The following is a 15,652-nucleotide window of genomic DNA, read 5'->3' on the forward strand; positions in this document are numbered from 1 at the left end:
TTCTTTGGCTGCCTGTAAGGAGACGATTCTCATTATAAAAAATATGCATACTTTGATAACAAAATATGCTGTGAATTTTGAGTATGCAGTGGAGGCAGTTAGCCTCACAGCAAACCGATTTAGCTGAGCACTTAAATCACAAAGTCATGGAAGGCTTTGGACCATATGGGGTACTTAAAGGTTAGCATGGACTAGAATGGTGTGTGTCTATGCTGCATGATTCTAGGACTCTTGAGATATATTATTTGGTTCATTGCTCTCACAAGTACCGATGTACAGTGAACAGCCTTAGCTTTATGTGTCATCCGGACAGATCATGCCATACTTAATTACATTGAGGTTGTAAAGAGAAAACAGAAGGCAGAATATAGTGTTGCAGAATAAGAGAAGACTTGTTGCAAGTGTACCATGTAGTGTGTAGTGTTCTTGTGATGCTATACCTTTGAATATGCCATTAAGAAGGAGATTCTGGCTCGGTAAGTGCATTTGCCTTTCAGTCGGTATCCAGGATCGATCCTAACACCCCTGTTCTGTTCTGTCTGCAGGTCAGTACATCAGTGGCTGAATCGAGTCCAGTCGTTTTTATACTGCAGCGAGAACGGGTACTGGGGCATCTTCCTGGAGAGCCAGAAGACCTGCGTGTGCCACACCGTTGCCAATCTGTGCCAGCGGGCCATCCCCTGCAACATCGGTAGCAACAGCAGCTGCGCCATGTGCAGCCTGGCCAACATCTCCCTCTGCGGTTCCTGCAACCGTGGATACAAGCTCTACCGGGGCCGCTGTGAGCCTCAGAATGTGGACTCGGAGCGTAGCGAGCAGTTCGTCAGCTTTGAGACGGAGCTGGACTTCCACGACCTGGAGCTGAATTACCTCCTGGCCAAGAAGGACTCGAGACTATCCATCCAGACCATGTTCATTAGCAACGAGATCCGCCTGGACACCTTCTTCGACCCCCGATGGCGGAAGCGGATGTCGCTGACCCTTAAGAGCAACAAAAACCGGGTGGACTTCATCCACATGGTGGTGGGCCTGTCCATGAAGATCTGCCAGATGAGAAACAGCAGCCTGGACCCGATCTTTTTTGTTTACATTAACCCCTTCAGCGGCAGTCACTCGGAGGGCTGGAACACGCCGATTGGCGAGTATGGTTATCCCAGCTGGGAGAAAACGAGACTGCACGACTCTCCGTGCTATAACTGGACCCTGCTCCTGGGTAACAGGTGGAAGACAGTCTTCGAGACTGTCCACATCTACCTGCGCAGCCGGGCCAAGCTGCCGGCCGCCCTGCGCAACGAGACGGCCCAGGGTCCCGTGGACCTCTCGGACCCCAACAAGCGGCAGATCTATATCAAGATCTCAGACGTGCAGGTGTACGGCTACAGCCTGCGCTTCAACACCGACCTGCTGCGCAGCGCGGTCCAGCAAGTCAATCAGTCATACGCGCAGGGCAGCCAGTTCCACTCCTCGTCCTCGGTCATGCTGCTGCTGCTGGACATCCGAGAGCGCATCAACCGGCTGGCGCCGCCCGTGGCCCCAGGCAAGGCGCAGCTGGACCTCTTCTCCTGCATGCTGAAGCACCGCCTCAAGCTTAACAGCAGCGAGGTCATGCGGGTAAACCATGCCCTGGACATTTACAACTCCGAGGTCCTGAAGCAGGCTGACCTACTGACAACGAAACTTTGTTGACTTTTTCCGACAGGATTTGTACAGCGGCAAAAAAAAAGAGAGAGAGAAAAACACAAACACACGTACCACAAAGTGATTTCTTGGGGAAAGGCAAGGAGTCGATGGGGAGTGTTGGGAAGGGGCATTGGGTGATTTCAGCAAACCAATTTGTCCAAGCATGGTTCTTCTCCCTTCAGACAAGGACACCTTTGTCATTCCCACTTTACGCGAAGGAAGGCCCTCCAGGATGTGTGAGGCAGTCAGGAATATTTGTTGTGAACTACTGCCATTCCAAAATATTATTCGCATTCTTATAGTTTCCACAGGTGCACATGCTAGCTGGTAACTAGCATGAATTTGTACAGAAAATGCACACACATACACACACGCGCGTGCATTCACACTCATACAAGTGCACTCACACTCATACATGCACACACACACACCATTACAAACACACACACACACACACACACACACACACACACACACACACACACACACAAAATAAAAATAGTTCTACTGGGGTAAGTGGGATGTAAAACAATTCAAAAATAATTAAGGAATAAGGGAATGTGCCATATATGAGCAAGTGTGGAGCTTTTTTATGGGGAAAGTTGGGAGTTTACTGAGGTGGGTGAAGGCACTGTTATGAACAATTTCATTCTGTCTGTCAGTGACATTCTTTGGCACAGTAGGACTGGATTCAGGGAGCACCTTAAAACACCAGTTTCCCCGAAAGTCACATCAATCTCACTTCAAGCTGTTCGTCAAGTGCCCCCTCAAAAGGTGGTCTCTTGAATTCAATAATCATATTCAGAGTCGTAGAACTTGTAACCACAGAGCAGTGCAGTGTATATTATCCTATCTGTCCAGCATTTAGAACAAAAATTAAGCAGCATCTTCGGTGATTTTGACTCAGCATCGGTTAACGATAGTTGGCACATCAGAAAAAAAAAATTCTTAATTAGAAAAGCTCAAAAGGGGAAGGAGGTCAGCTCGTAAATTGAGAAATAAAGATTCATAATTTGACAGTGTTTACCCCTCACTGTTTGATTAATGATGTGCAGATGTTTAAGGGCCATCCGCTGACTTAATAATTCAACACAAGCATTTTTTACTCCCATCGTCAGTAGGAAATGGTCAGAAAGACCTGATGATTTTTTTCCTCTCAATAAAATGGGAAAGTGCTGAAAATACAGAATTATCCAGATGACAGCTGAAACAAAACAAAAATATTTGCCCATTATTTGGAAAATTCTTCATCTAGTCAGAAGACAATTTCATTTTCTTTTTCAGATGCTGAGTGGCCTGTTCATTCCTGTCATTTTCATTTTTTAAATGATTTCAAATAACTGTTTTAATTCTAGCATTATATTTTCTTTCTCAGTCCTGAAGAAGGGTCTCAGCCAAAACATCCAATGTCTATTCATTTCCATAGATGGTGCCTGACCTGCTGAGTTCCTCTGGCATCTGTGTGTGTTGCATTATATTTTCTTTTGTGCTGTCTGTCCTTAAGTGAGCAGAGCTCATTGTGGCCTCTGACTGGTCAAAATCTGATGTATATTTCCTGGCAAGGATTCAGTTCCTACAGTTTTACAACCCGCTTATAATTTCAGGAAAGGTCTTTGACCCTGAGACATTCTGACTAATTAATTTGTCACATGTGTTCAACTTACGAAGGACCAGGCAGTTTGGGATAATAAACCTGCGGGTGGGATCAGGAAGGGAAATTCCCATTGTTAAATGTGGAGATGACAGCTAGTTTCCAGCATTTCACCAGATCCTGCAGCCCAATAATGTATATGTTAAAAAGACCTCCAGAAGTATTATTAAGTTTGTAGAATGATGAACGTTTTTAAAAGATTTTATTATCCTGGTTTTCAGATTCTCTTTTGCACCCATGTATTTTACTTCCACACAATAGTCAACTTCATGTTGATGGCATGAATCTAGGATTAGTTCAACAACTGTGTGTGTGTGTTCTGGAGCAAGTTTCAATTTTCATTAATTGCCTCTCATTTTAATAATTCTTTGAAGCTCTTAATGCAAAGCTTCTTTTGTGAAGTGTTTTAGTCGATTCAGTAATGATATGACATTCCCTAACAAATGCAAGAAAAGTAAAATCCAAGTGCTTGTGAATCTCATACATCCCTATTCTTTTCACTAACTTGTGTTCTTGTTGAGTGACATAGTTCTCTTGTTTTTTTTTCCTCTTCCCTATACATAACTGTAATTCTTCCAACTTTCTCCACATAAGGTCAATAATCCCTCTGGCCGGTTCAAACAGTGATTGGGATGTTAGGAAAGAGGAAAGGCCTCCCATTCCTGATCACTGTCTACTGTTAGGAATGTCTGTTGTTTTAGAAGAAAAGTCTGGAATATTCTTGTACCTTTGTTATCTTACAATAATCTCATCAATCTCAAGTCATGTTTCAACTCAGCTGGATGGCTGTGATATAATATCTTCTCCACTATGATGGTATATATGACTTTAATTATCATTTTGCCATATCCCACTCCACTGTAGCGTCTGCCTTCTGCAGATTTGGCGGTACATTGAACTTCTGTCTTTTTTGCAGTGTTAGGCAGAGAAAGGAAAGACATTTGCATAAACCTAGGAACTGGAGCATAAGTGAATGAGAGGACATTTGATAGAGGTATGCAAAATTACGAGATTCATTGTTTGATGAGGCTTAATAGTTTGGTTTCGACATTTCAGAGAAATTTGGGTATGTATGTGGATGGGAGGGATATGTAGAGCTATAGTGGGACTAGACAGAATAACATTTTGATGTAGACTAGATGGGCTGAAGGGCCAGCTTCTGTGCTGTATTGTTCCATAACTCTATAACTCTGGGATTGCTTATGGACTTAATGAGTTGAATGCCCATCCTCTACGTTATGAGGTAAAATAGGCATGGGGGGCAATGAGCATCAGATTTATGGATACTGTTACTGCAGTGATATTTAATCAGATCCCTTGATCTGCATCTAAAGGAGCAGATACTTGGCAGTTTATACTCGTGTAGAAGGAGCAGAACTATTGGATGCTGCGTAAGATTTTTTCCATTCATTCAACTATTTCTTGGGAACACAAAGGGAATATTTTCACAAGAATATCCCATTGGTCTTTGGGTTCTGAAAATGAAAGCCCTTGAGAGCCATAGTCATTTCTATGAAATGTTAAACAGAGGTAAAATGTTAAGATAGGGTTGCAAAATCCACCTGTATTGGCTTACAGACATATATGGCATGACAGTGAGATTGGACAAAGCCAAGTTTGTGTTAGGACCACAACAGTAAGAAATTTAGATTCCCTACATTCCTGCTTTGAGGAAAGCATCACAGAGACAACATTGAGAAGATCCAGTGGGAAAATTGATTATCGACCTCTGCATATTTTTACAAACTTTGTAAATGTAATATAGATTCTCATCCAAGTGCTCATTTCATTTTGTTAAGAGAACTTCATCTCCAGCTTCTGAAACATGAAACAAGAATGCAAATACTAGAATTTTGAAATAAAAGCAGAGGATGCTTGAAATTTTCATCATGTCAGGCAGCACATTTGGGGAGAGAAATAGAGTTCTTTTCATCAAAACTGAGCAAAGTCAGCAGTCAACTATGTTTTAAGTTACAGGCAGAAGGTGGGCAGACTAAACAGACTCTCTATGATATGGGATGCTGGAATTAAGGGGAAGAGAAGTGAGGATAAATCTGTTGGCAGCATCATGTTGAAGGTCGTGGGAAATAAGGAGAGAGAGGAGGGGACAGAAATGTTGGTAATTGAACAGACGCAACCGAGTCCTCTGTTACTCAATCACTGTCATTTCCTTTATTTTCTCCACTCCCCTAATTGTTCTTAAAACATATTAATTTCTTTTCTCTGTACCGGTGAAAAGTCAGCGACCAGAAATGTTGACTCGTTTTCTCTCCACAGATACCGCGTGACCTGCTAAGTATCCTCAACATTCCGTTTTAATCTCAAGCAAACCCTTTCTGTTTCTTGGACCTCTAGCATTTTGAATGTTCCATTCTGGCATCTTCCCCCTTCCTTCTCAACCCTGAAGAAGGGTCTTGGCTTGAAACAGCGACTATCTATTCATTTCCATAGATGCTGCCTGACCTGCTGAGTTCCTCCAGCATTTTGTGTGTATTGCTTTGAATGTTCCATGCCCAGTGCATAACAATCAAATGTCTCTGATGTTTTCAGCTCCAACTTTATGATCAACACATCATTCTGTTCAACAGCATTGATGGCAGTTTTCCTTTAACTTTTAACAGCAGGAGATGAAGTTGTTTAAGGAGAACCAGTCTAGTTTGATGCATTTTGGTAACATCATACTATGGTGAGATGGGGTTAACTGCTGGAACATGGAAAATTTTAACCAGTTAGACTTTTTTGTACTCATCCAGCAATGGCCTCTCTTTGTTTTATCACACTGTTAGCACCCTATAAAATGGGTGGCAAGTACTCACAGCTGTGGCTGAAGATTGCTGAGATTAGAGCCTTGAATATCTATAAAATATTATGTGATACCTATCACAGTAGACTTTTACGCTGTCAAAAGAGAATGATTAAAAATGTTTGCAATTAACAACACAGCTGTTGGTGAGTACTTCGTCATTGCCCTGTTATTTCATTCCTGACTATAAAATATTGGCAATGCACTCACTCAATTTGGAACCAGTGTAGATGATCCCGAAGGATGAAGCAAATTGTTAGCTGTGGACATTTGTCTACCAGTGTAATGTAATTTTGGAGTCCAGGAACACCATGGCACCATCCAATTTGTTATACCACAGTGATATGAGGGTATTTTGTAATATAACATTGGTGATAAGTTACTGTACTCATTGAGAGAAAAAGTTACTTATTTAAACACAAGGGAAATGTCCACTGATGATTGATAACAATTTTCATTTATGTATGGTATTTTTCTTCTTAGACAGGCATGTGGAATTATGAATGACACACGTTCACTCCAGTTTTGTGGATTTCAAAGTGACTGACTTTTCCACAGATAGACAGATGGTGGTTTGAAGGGCAGAATAGTAGAAAGATTTTGAGGAATTTTGCTCCTTGCACCCTTATACAATGTCTATGCATACTCTTGATACATTAATTAGATATACTCAATACTATCCCAAGTCTCTTTCATTTTGGGCCAGAGATTCCCAGATTCAGTAGAGATATTCTATTTATTCAAGGATGCTTTGAGCACATCCTTGAACTTTTTCCTCTATACACCTGGTCATGTTCTGCCATGAATAAAATATCTGATTTTAGAAACAGATGACAGGCATTTGAAGACGTGGTCTGCCCAATGTCGTCAACTGTAGCATTAGTGACCTGAGTGGAGAACAAGGAAATCTCTTATCCAGGCAGTGTGCAAATGAACAAGGGTTCATTAGAATAGCTTCAGTGGAAGGGAAACTGGTATTTCACTCTGAAAAATATTTTGACCAACCAGAGGAAATTTCATACACTTGCTTACCACTCCCTTCACATGGAAATTCATTTGTGATATGAAGTGACTATTGATTTTCCCTATAGGTCAGCCAATGACAACCAGTTAGGCAATGTAATGTTGATCCAGTATCTGAACTTGGACTGAAGGCAGCTTGGATATCCAGTGAGCTATCTCAGGAGCCACTCTGTTTCATTCATTAATGGAGTCACATACCAAACTGGCCTTTGCCTGTAATGTAATGTTATGTGAGGTATTTGGGCATTGAGAGAACCAAGAGACAAAGGATTTGTGCAGACTCCCAGTTAGAGTCTTGCATAATTTTATTGAACAGCCAAGCAGGCAAATGTGGCTAAATGGCTCACTCAGTCCTTGAGATTCTGTCGCCTTCATTCCAGATTTTAATTGCAAGGTAGCTGCACATTGCTGAGCTGATCAGCAGTGATTAACGGTTTTCTACATTGGAATCCTGTTTTCTCACGAGATCCCATATCTTCAAAACATGCTCATTTCTTCTGTGGATTAACAGAAATATTTTAAAAGTATGAAAAATCCTTTAAAAAATCTGTAAGCTGAGGTGAATAATGAAACTACAAGCTTCTTAATGCTTGCAATGAGTAGCATTGATTCAGATGACAGCACATTTTCCTTCCTTCTGCTTTCCAAAAGATGTGTGTTTCAGATAATTCCCAGAATCTAAGCTGATGCTCCAAAATAGTACAAGGATTGTGCTGCCCTTCCTTTTTAACCTAAGGCTTGGGAGCCTTTTCAGGTGCGGAAAAAGCACCTGCTCAATGAGTTGGGAGAAAAGCGGAGATGCCCAAACCAAAATACATCCGTCACTAAAAAAAAAACTGCATAGTAAAACACTTTATTTGCTTGTTCTCATATGAAGATAGCCTGGAGAAAGTTTACTAATAACTGCCCTACTCACATTATAAACTGAGCTGTGTTACACTTTGGGATATTTCATAAATGTGAAAGGTGCTTAATAAATCCAAGACTCTCTCTGTCCCTTCTTTCTTTTGCTGTTTTGAAATGTTTTGCAGAAGACAGCTCTTGATGCTGCAGACTTTGGAGTAGATAAGATGCAGACAATTTCTGTTTCAGTTGATAATAATTCATGTTTATGCGATCAGTTTCAGTTATATTAAAAGCAGGCACTATCTCTGTTCAATTATTGATGGCATGTCTCAAACCATTATGTATGTGAGAAATTGAAGTACTCCGCTGGAAGCTAATTATCACTTAAGAACCATACGTAGCAAAATGAGTAACTAGAAGCTGCAGTTAATTGCTGCCTTATTTAAAATGTTGTACACGTTTATAAAGAAAACTGTCGATTGTTGAGATTCAGAAGTGTCGAGGGAGATCTTTAAATGCTATGCACAATGCAATTTGAGAAATTGGACAACTGGGGGCGAAGTTGCGTGGATACTTACTTTAAAAGGCCAATTTAAAAAGAAGTTTTACCTAAAGGGTCATCAATTCACATATATGTTCGTATCTCTCATACTCTGATGTTTTGTTCGCTCTTCAATTTGTAATCAGTGACTGTCAATTTCCAAATAAACCTCACTTATATGGCCTGGTTAAGTTTAAGGATCAGTGTTGCAATTACACATCCAGACGAAGATGTGTGGAACCCTCACTTCTGGATGTGTGGTTCTTATTAGGAGTGCAAAGTCTGGAAAAAAAATTAACAACATGTAGCAGCTATATGTAGAAGATCTATCAGTTTTGACTATGGTATCATCTCCCCTTCAATGATTAACTACAGGCAATTAGAAGCAGGTGTTATGTGTGAGTTTTTGTAGCTGGTTCAAGAACATAATTTCATACATGTGGTCAATTGCACTTTGGTAATAATATCCCTGCAAAATATCTTCCCACTGAGGTTCCTTTCACCATTGTCCTGGAATGGGAAGTAGTACCACTGAGTAAGGCAATACATTATTCAGCTGCATAAACACAAGAGAATATACATATACTGCAAATCTCGAGTAACACACAAAATGCTGGAGGAACTCAGCAAGTTAGGCAGCAACCTGCCATCTTGAGCTCCTTCACCTGCTCTCTAACTTCGTATTCTGCTTCTGCCCACTTCCTTTCCAGTCCTGATGAGGAGTTTGGCCTGAAGTGGCGACTGTCCATATGAATAAAACAGCATTATCCACAATGTGTCATTTCATTCAAAAATCTCCAATCAGCTCATATAGCAACAAATTATAAACGTCTGCAAGTCTACAGATGCTGGAATTCTAAAGTAACACACACAAAATGCTGGAGGAACTCAGCAGACCAGGCAACATTTATGGGAATGAATAAACAGTTGATGCCCTTCTTCAGGACTCATTTACCAAAACTGCATCCTTCATGCACACCCCAGTTCTTGAGAAAGGAATGAGATTATCCTCCTGATACCAAAACAAAACAAAATGTTTGAAATAGCTGGTCAAGCCACGTCTGTGGAAAGAGAAACAGAGACAATGGTTCAGATGGAAGACCATTCACAGTTCTTCACTAATTTTGATTATCCATGTGAAGCCCTCTTACATGTACTAATTTGTCTAGTTCCTTGACATTGATAATCAACGAGCATGCAGATTGTCAAGAAATAGCTCCAACCAAGAAGGTGAAAATTGTTGAACCATTTATGAGTTCTGCTTTCATTTTGCTGTTTCAATTTAACTGCAGGAAAATTAAACTGACTATTCCAACTAATTAGTGCTTGCTGGCACGTCCCTTATAAAAGCTCTTCTCGTGCCACAATGTAAGCTTAATTTTCTTTAGCTTTGATCTAGTGTCCTACATTAAATCCATGCCAGAACTTGAAAAATAGGATAAAATGAAGCTGTGAAGGTGCTTTATAAATGAAAATCTTCCTCTTTTTCCTTATTCTTTAGTATATCAACATAATTTACCTCAAAAACTCTGTCTCACATTTCACCATTCTCAGGATAGAGTTGTTTCTACTAAATTCTTTATTGAATTCACTGATAATGATCCCTAAATTATGGGCCCTTTGTAAACCTTAATATAAACCCTTTCCTTTCACTCCAACGGACACCATGAAAGTCCCATAATTGCTCTGTATTGTACACTCACCAGAATGCATGTTCACTGATTGAGAACCTTGAACAGAGAGGAAGCTGATTTTAAAAGGGTGAAATCCCTGCCTAATGAAAGGATATTTTTGCTATTTTAGAGAAACAGAGACGTATATGAAATGAGATTGTAAAGCAGATATATTATGAGCATTTTCTGTGTTTTGTCAAGCATCCAAAAGAAGGAACTCACTTTTACAATTCATTCAGATGCCAACCTGGGTGCTGTCTGAAGAGATGCCACCTAAGCAGTGGGTGGCACAGTGGAGCCACTGTCTCACAGCTCCTGACTTCCAGGGTTGTTTGTATGGAGACTGTATGTTCTTCCTGTGATCAGACTGAGTTTCCTCAGAGTGTTCTGGGTTCCTCCAAAGAAAGATTGGCAGGTTAGTAGATTAATTGACCACTGTAAAATTCCCTCTAGTGTAGCCGGATGATAAAATTGATGGGATGCAGAGAATGGATGACAGGGAAAAACAATTGGTGAATGGGATTGCTGTGAGCTGGTATTGACTAGATCGACTGAATGGCCTCCTGTGTCATTTGGAAGCATGGACAACTATTACAGAGGGCATTGCAATTGAACACAAGTACTCAGTTTATTGTGATTGTGTGGTAAAACTTGTAACCTTGAAATGCAAGCTTAACTTCTGCTTTCCCCAGGGATTACAAGAATGGAGTGCTGGTGGAGATGGGCATTCCCAAATCAATAGCATTCATGGTCTGTTGTACTGGCTCACTGTGAAGCAATGCACCAGAGAGCTCTGATGATCTGATCACTTTACTCTGAAGATTATCGTCTCATGGTTGACTTGCCCCAAAGTGCTGTTGATGCAGAATCCAGTCCATTCTAAATCAGTGGAGATTTGGAATAAGAGAGAGGCAGGCAGAACATAATATAAAAATTAAACTGCTTATTACAATTCCTTGGGTCATACTAAAAATATATTAAAATCTCGCTTTAGTCAATCATCGCAACTTGGTACTAACATATGTTTACTGAATTCTCTTTTGTATTGTCATTATTCCCTTCACCTTTAACTGGACAGCAAAATGATTCAGAAAGAAACAAAGATGAGTCCTGAATAAGTCAGTGATTTGTTTTGGATGAAGAGCTTTTGAATGTCTTGACCTTGGTATATGAAATCGCTGGATATCATTTAACCTGTTTGAATACAAAAAAAAAGCTGCCTGTGGATGTTGTCTGTCGGTCAACTTGCCTTTTTAATTCTTATGCTGTTGAGGTGTGATGTGTTTGTATCTTTTAATGTAGCAGACTTGAGACTTTCCACAGTGCTGTTAATATGTGAAAAAAAAATGAAAATGGCAACAATTAAGATGTGTATGCTTCAATAAACTGTTTTTTAATAGCTGGCAGTGTGTTACAGTGTACGTACTAAATATATAGAAATTGAGTTCTCATCATGTTGCCACAGTACCAGACCCAGTAAGCACTAAATAAAAGAGAAAGACTATTTATTATTCCTGTCGCTGATGCGTTGTGTTTATGCCAGGGCTGGGATATCTTTTAATTGATGTTGTGGGATTACTTTCCAAGACAACACTTAATTTTACACTGTTGGTATAGTCCACCAAGTAGTGATTTAGTTTACATTATAGAGTGCCAATTTTTTCCATTGAATCTTTTCGATTGTTTTGATTATCTTAGGCTGTCTTTTAGCTGAATGATTTGATGACCATTACATCTTCATGCATTTGTTGCCATAACGTTGCAACAGGGGAATAAAAGAATTCATCTTTGAAGCCTGGTATTGATGAAACCATGCAGCATCTTAAAATTATACAAGTTCCATTTTTTGGTTAACTGAAATGACTGATGCTGATTGCAACTACACTGATTTTGAATTTCCATTTTACCCCCTTTTCCCTGAGTGCTTAACTGTCAACATTTTTCCTCTTGCTGACTCAAGTCCTCAACACAGCAGATCACAAATAATTATTTAGGTCCTGTCAGATATGTGTCACCCAAGGCTAGTTAATGCGGTCTACAGCAAATGATCATATTAATAGTAATGAGTTTTGATAGCTGGCTCTTTGCTTTGGGGCAGGAGATAATCAGAGTTGTCCATGTTATTCCGATTATATCCATCCTACAGTATCACTGCTGTGCCCTTATACCCAGAAGGCTGCCAGATCTTGCTCTGCATGAATTGGATGTGCAGGTCAAATGTGTAGCCTACGCTGGTAAAATCCTTTCTGAGGATACTTTTGACTTACAGTGAAAGGGGTCACCAAGATTATGTGGTCTAAAGAAGAAAACAAGCTAAAATTGATTCATTACTAAATGATGCACAATAATTCATATTTGAATGGATTTAACTGCTTGCTTGGCAATCTGTCTTATGGAAGGTATCTTGAACTCAAACCCATGGGCTAAGAGTTGTTCAGAGAAAATGATGTTAAACAATTGTGCTTGTAGTACTCCCGTTTGTAAAACTTTTGAAAGTAGATTTTGTTTCCCAAGCTTATATACATACAGTAAATTATATGTATGCGTAGAAGGGAAGATCGTCACTCAGCTCTGGCTCATGGTTCTAGCTCGGTACCCAATGAGACCTGCCACAACTGTGTTGCATGTCTGCCTTGGAAGTTATGAAAATTTGCAAGGTTCTGAGAATATATCATTGCAATTACCTCTGTTAGAAAATACAGCAGGGCTGATGCACTGGTATTATTGCTTTTTCTTGACATTTGTAGTTGCAATAATAAATAAACAGGAAGCTGTACAATCAACAATGAGCCTTTTATGTTTGCTCATCCAGTGCATCACTCTGATTCAATTGCATGTACACAATGGAACTCAAATATTACATAGAGAAACAAACCCAGGAAAATCCCAGATTTAATATATTTTATCACTATTATTGTGCATTAATGGCAGTTGCACACAGAAAATTAAAGATGTTTTTTTCCCATATTCACATCTTTTATATTTGCAGTCAAATTTCACTCTACTAAATAATAATGGCCTTTCTTTTCTCAACCTTTATCCCACACGGAAATATCTATAGAGTTTGACAATTACTTCTCCATACAGAATCAAATGGGCAGATGGTAATTGTACATTGGACACAAACCATTCAGGAGGGTCAATTAAAATTAAATTAAAACTCGTGTTCCTTTGCAATAGCTCAATCTAATAAAGGAGACCTACTTCAATGCATTTTAAATATCCAATTATGCAGTGGAAATTTCAGCTCAAACATTTAAATTCTTCCATTTAGTTGGTGAAGAAAATTATATAGAAATGAAACAGTGAGGTGAGTGTGTTGCAAGCTGATCTATAATTATAGATGTTATATTTTGTAACTCCAATCCATAAAAGTAATCAAAAGAAAAACACTGAGCTGAGAAAAAAAAGTCTACTTCATTTTTTCAGTGAGGTGCACACATGACATAGTTGAATAATGACATATGCCATTCACATACTTTTATATATATCCTGTAAAGAATTATGTAAACAACAACGGATACTTATTCAAAAAAAATATTGGCAATATTTCTCAAATATTAAATAAACAACACTCTTCCTTTTTAGTTATAAACTCCAACTCAATATAAACTGCATCTCAGCTCCAATATGTAACGTGCTAATGTACTGCTCATATATATATCTAGACATCAATAAAGACAGCCACAGCATAGTAGATAATAAATTGTCATATTCAGGCCTGAGGATTTAATCACTATGGTGGATTCTTACTCTTGTGGGATAATGTAATTCTAGACGGGAGAGACTTGTGACAGTGAAACAATCTCAGGTTCTGAGGCCCGCTCTGTGTGGTTGAAGGAGTTGACTCTGGGACAGTAGGAAGTTGTTCTGATAGCTCTGGGTATGGCAGCTTCCTGAACAGTGCATGGTAAGCTGCTCAATTTGCTGATCAATCCCAGCCCACCAGACAAAGCATCAAGCCAACTCTTCCATTTCGACCATGTCTAGATGACCAGCATGCAGTTCCTCCAACCCTTTAGCTCTCAAGATTGGATGGTACCAACAACTGTCAATCCCCACATAAGGCAACCCCTGTCAAGACCAAATTCATCCAAGGGCAAATTGGTAAAGCGGGGGAGATGGAGATTCTGCTGCACATTCCAGCCATTTTGGGTGGCCGTGTAGACCTGAGACAGTATGAGGTAATTTCAGGTTTCCCTTTGGGTCATCTCTGCCATAATAGGGAGACTTTCAATTTACATTAGGGAGAATACATCAAAAGGGGTGTCCTCTTTTGTTGTGTTTTCATGTATTTCCTTTTCCAAGTGTAAAACAAGATGATCCATCAGCATTTCTGTGATTAGTCATCCTCTTAGATTCGATCCTGTAATTGTGTCCTCCAAGGATCAGGGCCATCTCTGCATTTGTGCTGCTACTGTTTGCAGAACAACCTTCTGTGGATTGAAAATGGACTGTAGTGGTTGATGATCAGTAATGAGGGCAAATTTCCTCCTGTACAAGTACTGATTGTAACACTTTACACCCAAACCAGACTCAAGCCCTCTCTGTCAATCTGTGCGTAATTTTTCTTTGCAGCAGTAAAGGAACATGAGGCAAATCTGTAGGGTGTTCACTTCCATCACTCATCACTTATGACCTGACTGCATTAATACAATAAGGTGAAGCATCACAGGTATGCTTCACTGGATGGTTTGGATCATAGTGTGTGAATGCAGTGTCTAACATCACCATTTCTGTTACATTTTGTAAAGCCATCTCCCGCTGCTTTCCAATTGCAATTTCTTCTTGATCTGTAGTAATGAGTTCAAGGGGTTGAGTACAGTAAACAGGTTTGACAGGAATCTGTTACAGTAATTGACAAATCCTAAAAAGGAGTATAACCATATAAATTTCAATATTTTAACACTGCCTTGAGATTTTGGAGATATTCCTTGGCATCATTACCAGTGACAACGATGTCATCCAGGTAAAACTAAGCGCCTGAACAGCTTTGAAGCACGTGGTCCATAGCTTTCTGCCAGAGTGCAGGTGCAGATCCTTCTCCAGAAATAAGCTATTAGAGTGATAAAACTTTTTGTGAGTGTTTGTGGTGAAAAATACTTTGGACTCTTTTTCCCTCTCCCTCTGTAGGTAGGCGTTAGTTAAGTCCGCTTTGCTGAAGTGTTTCCCTAAAGAAGGGTTTGCATAGGTATCCTCCATTCTGTGCAGAGGGTATTGATCGACTATCAGTACTCTGGGTTGATGGTGACCTTAAGATCACCACAGATCCTGACAGACTCTTCTTCTTGACTACTGGGAACACTGGCCTTTCCCATAGGATCCACTTAACCTTGGAAAAAATTCCTTCAACCCCATTGCAATCTAGCTCAGTAGCTAATTTATCATGGATGGTTTAAGGAACCGGACAGGCTTTTTAAAACTTGGGTGTGGCA

At 39.9% G+C, this 15,652-nt stretch overlaps 1 protein-coding gene across 3 annotated transcripts in view; it reads left to right on the plus strand.

Annotated features, from left to right (window-relative positions):
• Window positions 1–11,620, plus strand: part of brinp1 (bone morphogenetic protein/retinoic acid inducible neural-specific 1) — a 403,545-nt gene extending 391,925 nt beyond the window's left edge. For all 3 annotated transcript variants that reach the window (XM_073052225.1, XM_073052228.1, XM_073052227.1), the window contains one exon: window positions 546–11,620. In XM_073052225.1, coding sequence (XP_072908326.1) covers window positions 546–1,686 — 1,141 coding nt within the window. In that variant the 3' untranslated portion in view covers window positions 1,687–11,620. The remainder of the gene's footprint in view (window positions 1–545) is intronic.
• The last annotated feature ends 4,032 nt before the right edge of the window (window positions 11,621–15,652 follow it).

The sequence above is a fragment of the Hemitrygon akajei genome, chromosome 7 (assembly GCF_048418815.1).
Source record: "Hemitrygon akajei chromosome 7, sHemAka1.3, whole genome shotgun sequence".
Classification (NCBI taxonomy): domain Eukaryota; kingdom Metazoa; phylum Chordata; class Chondrichthyes; order Myliobatiformes; family Dasyatidae; genus Hemitrygon; species Hemitrygon akajei.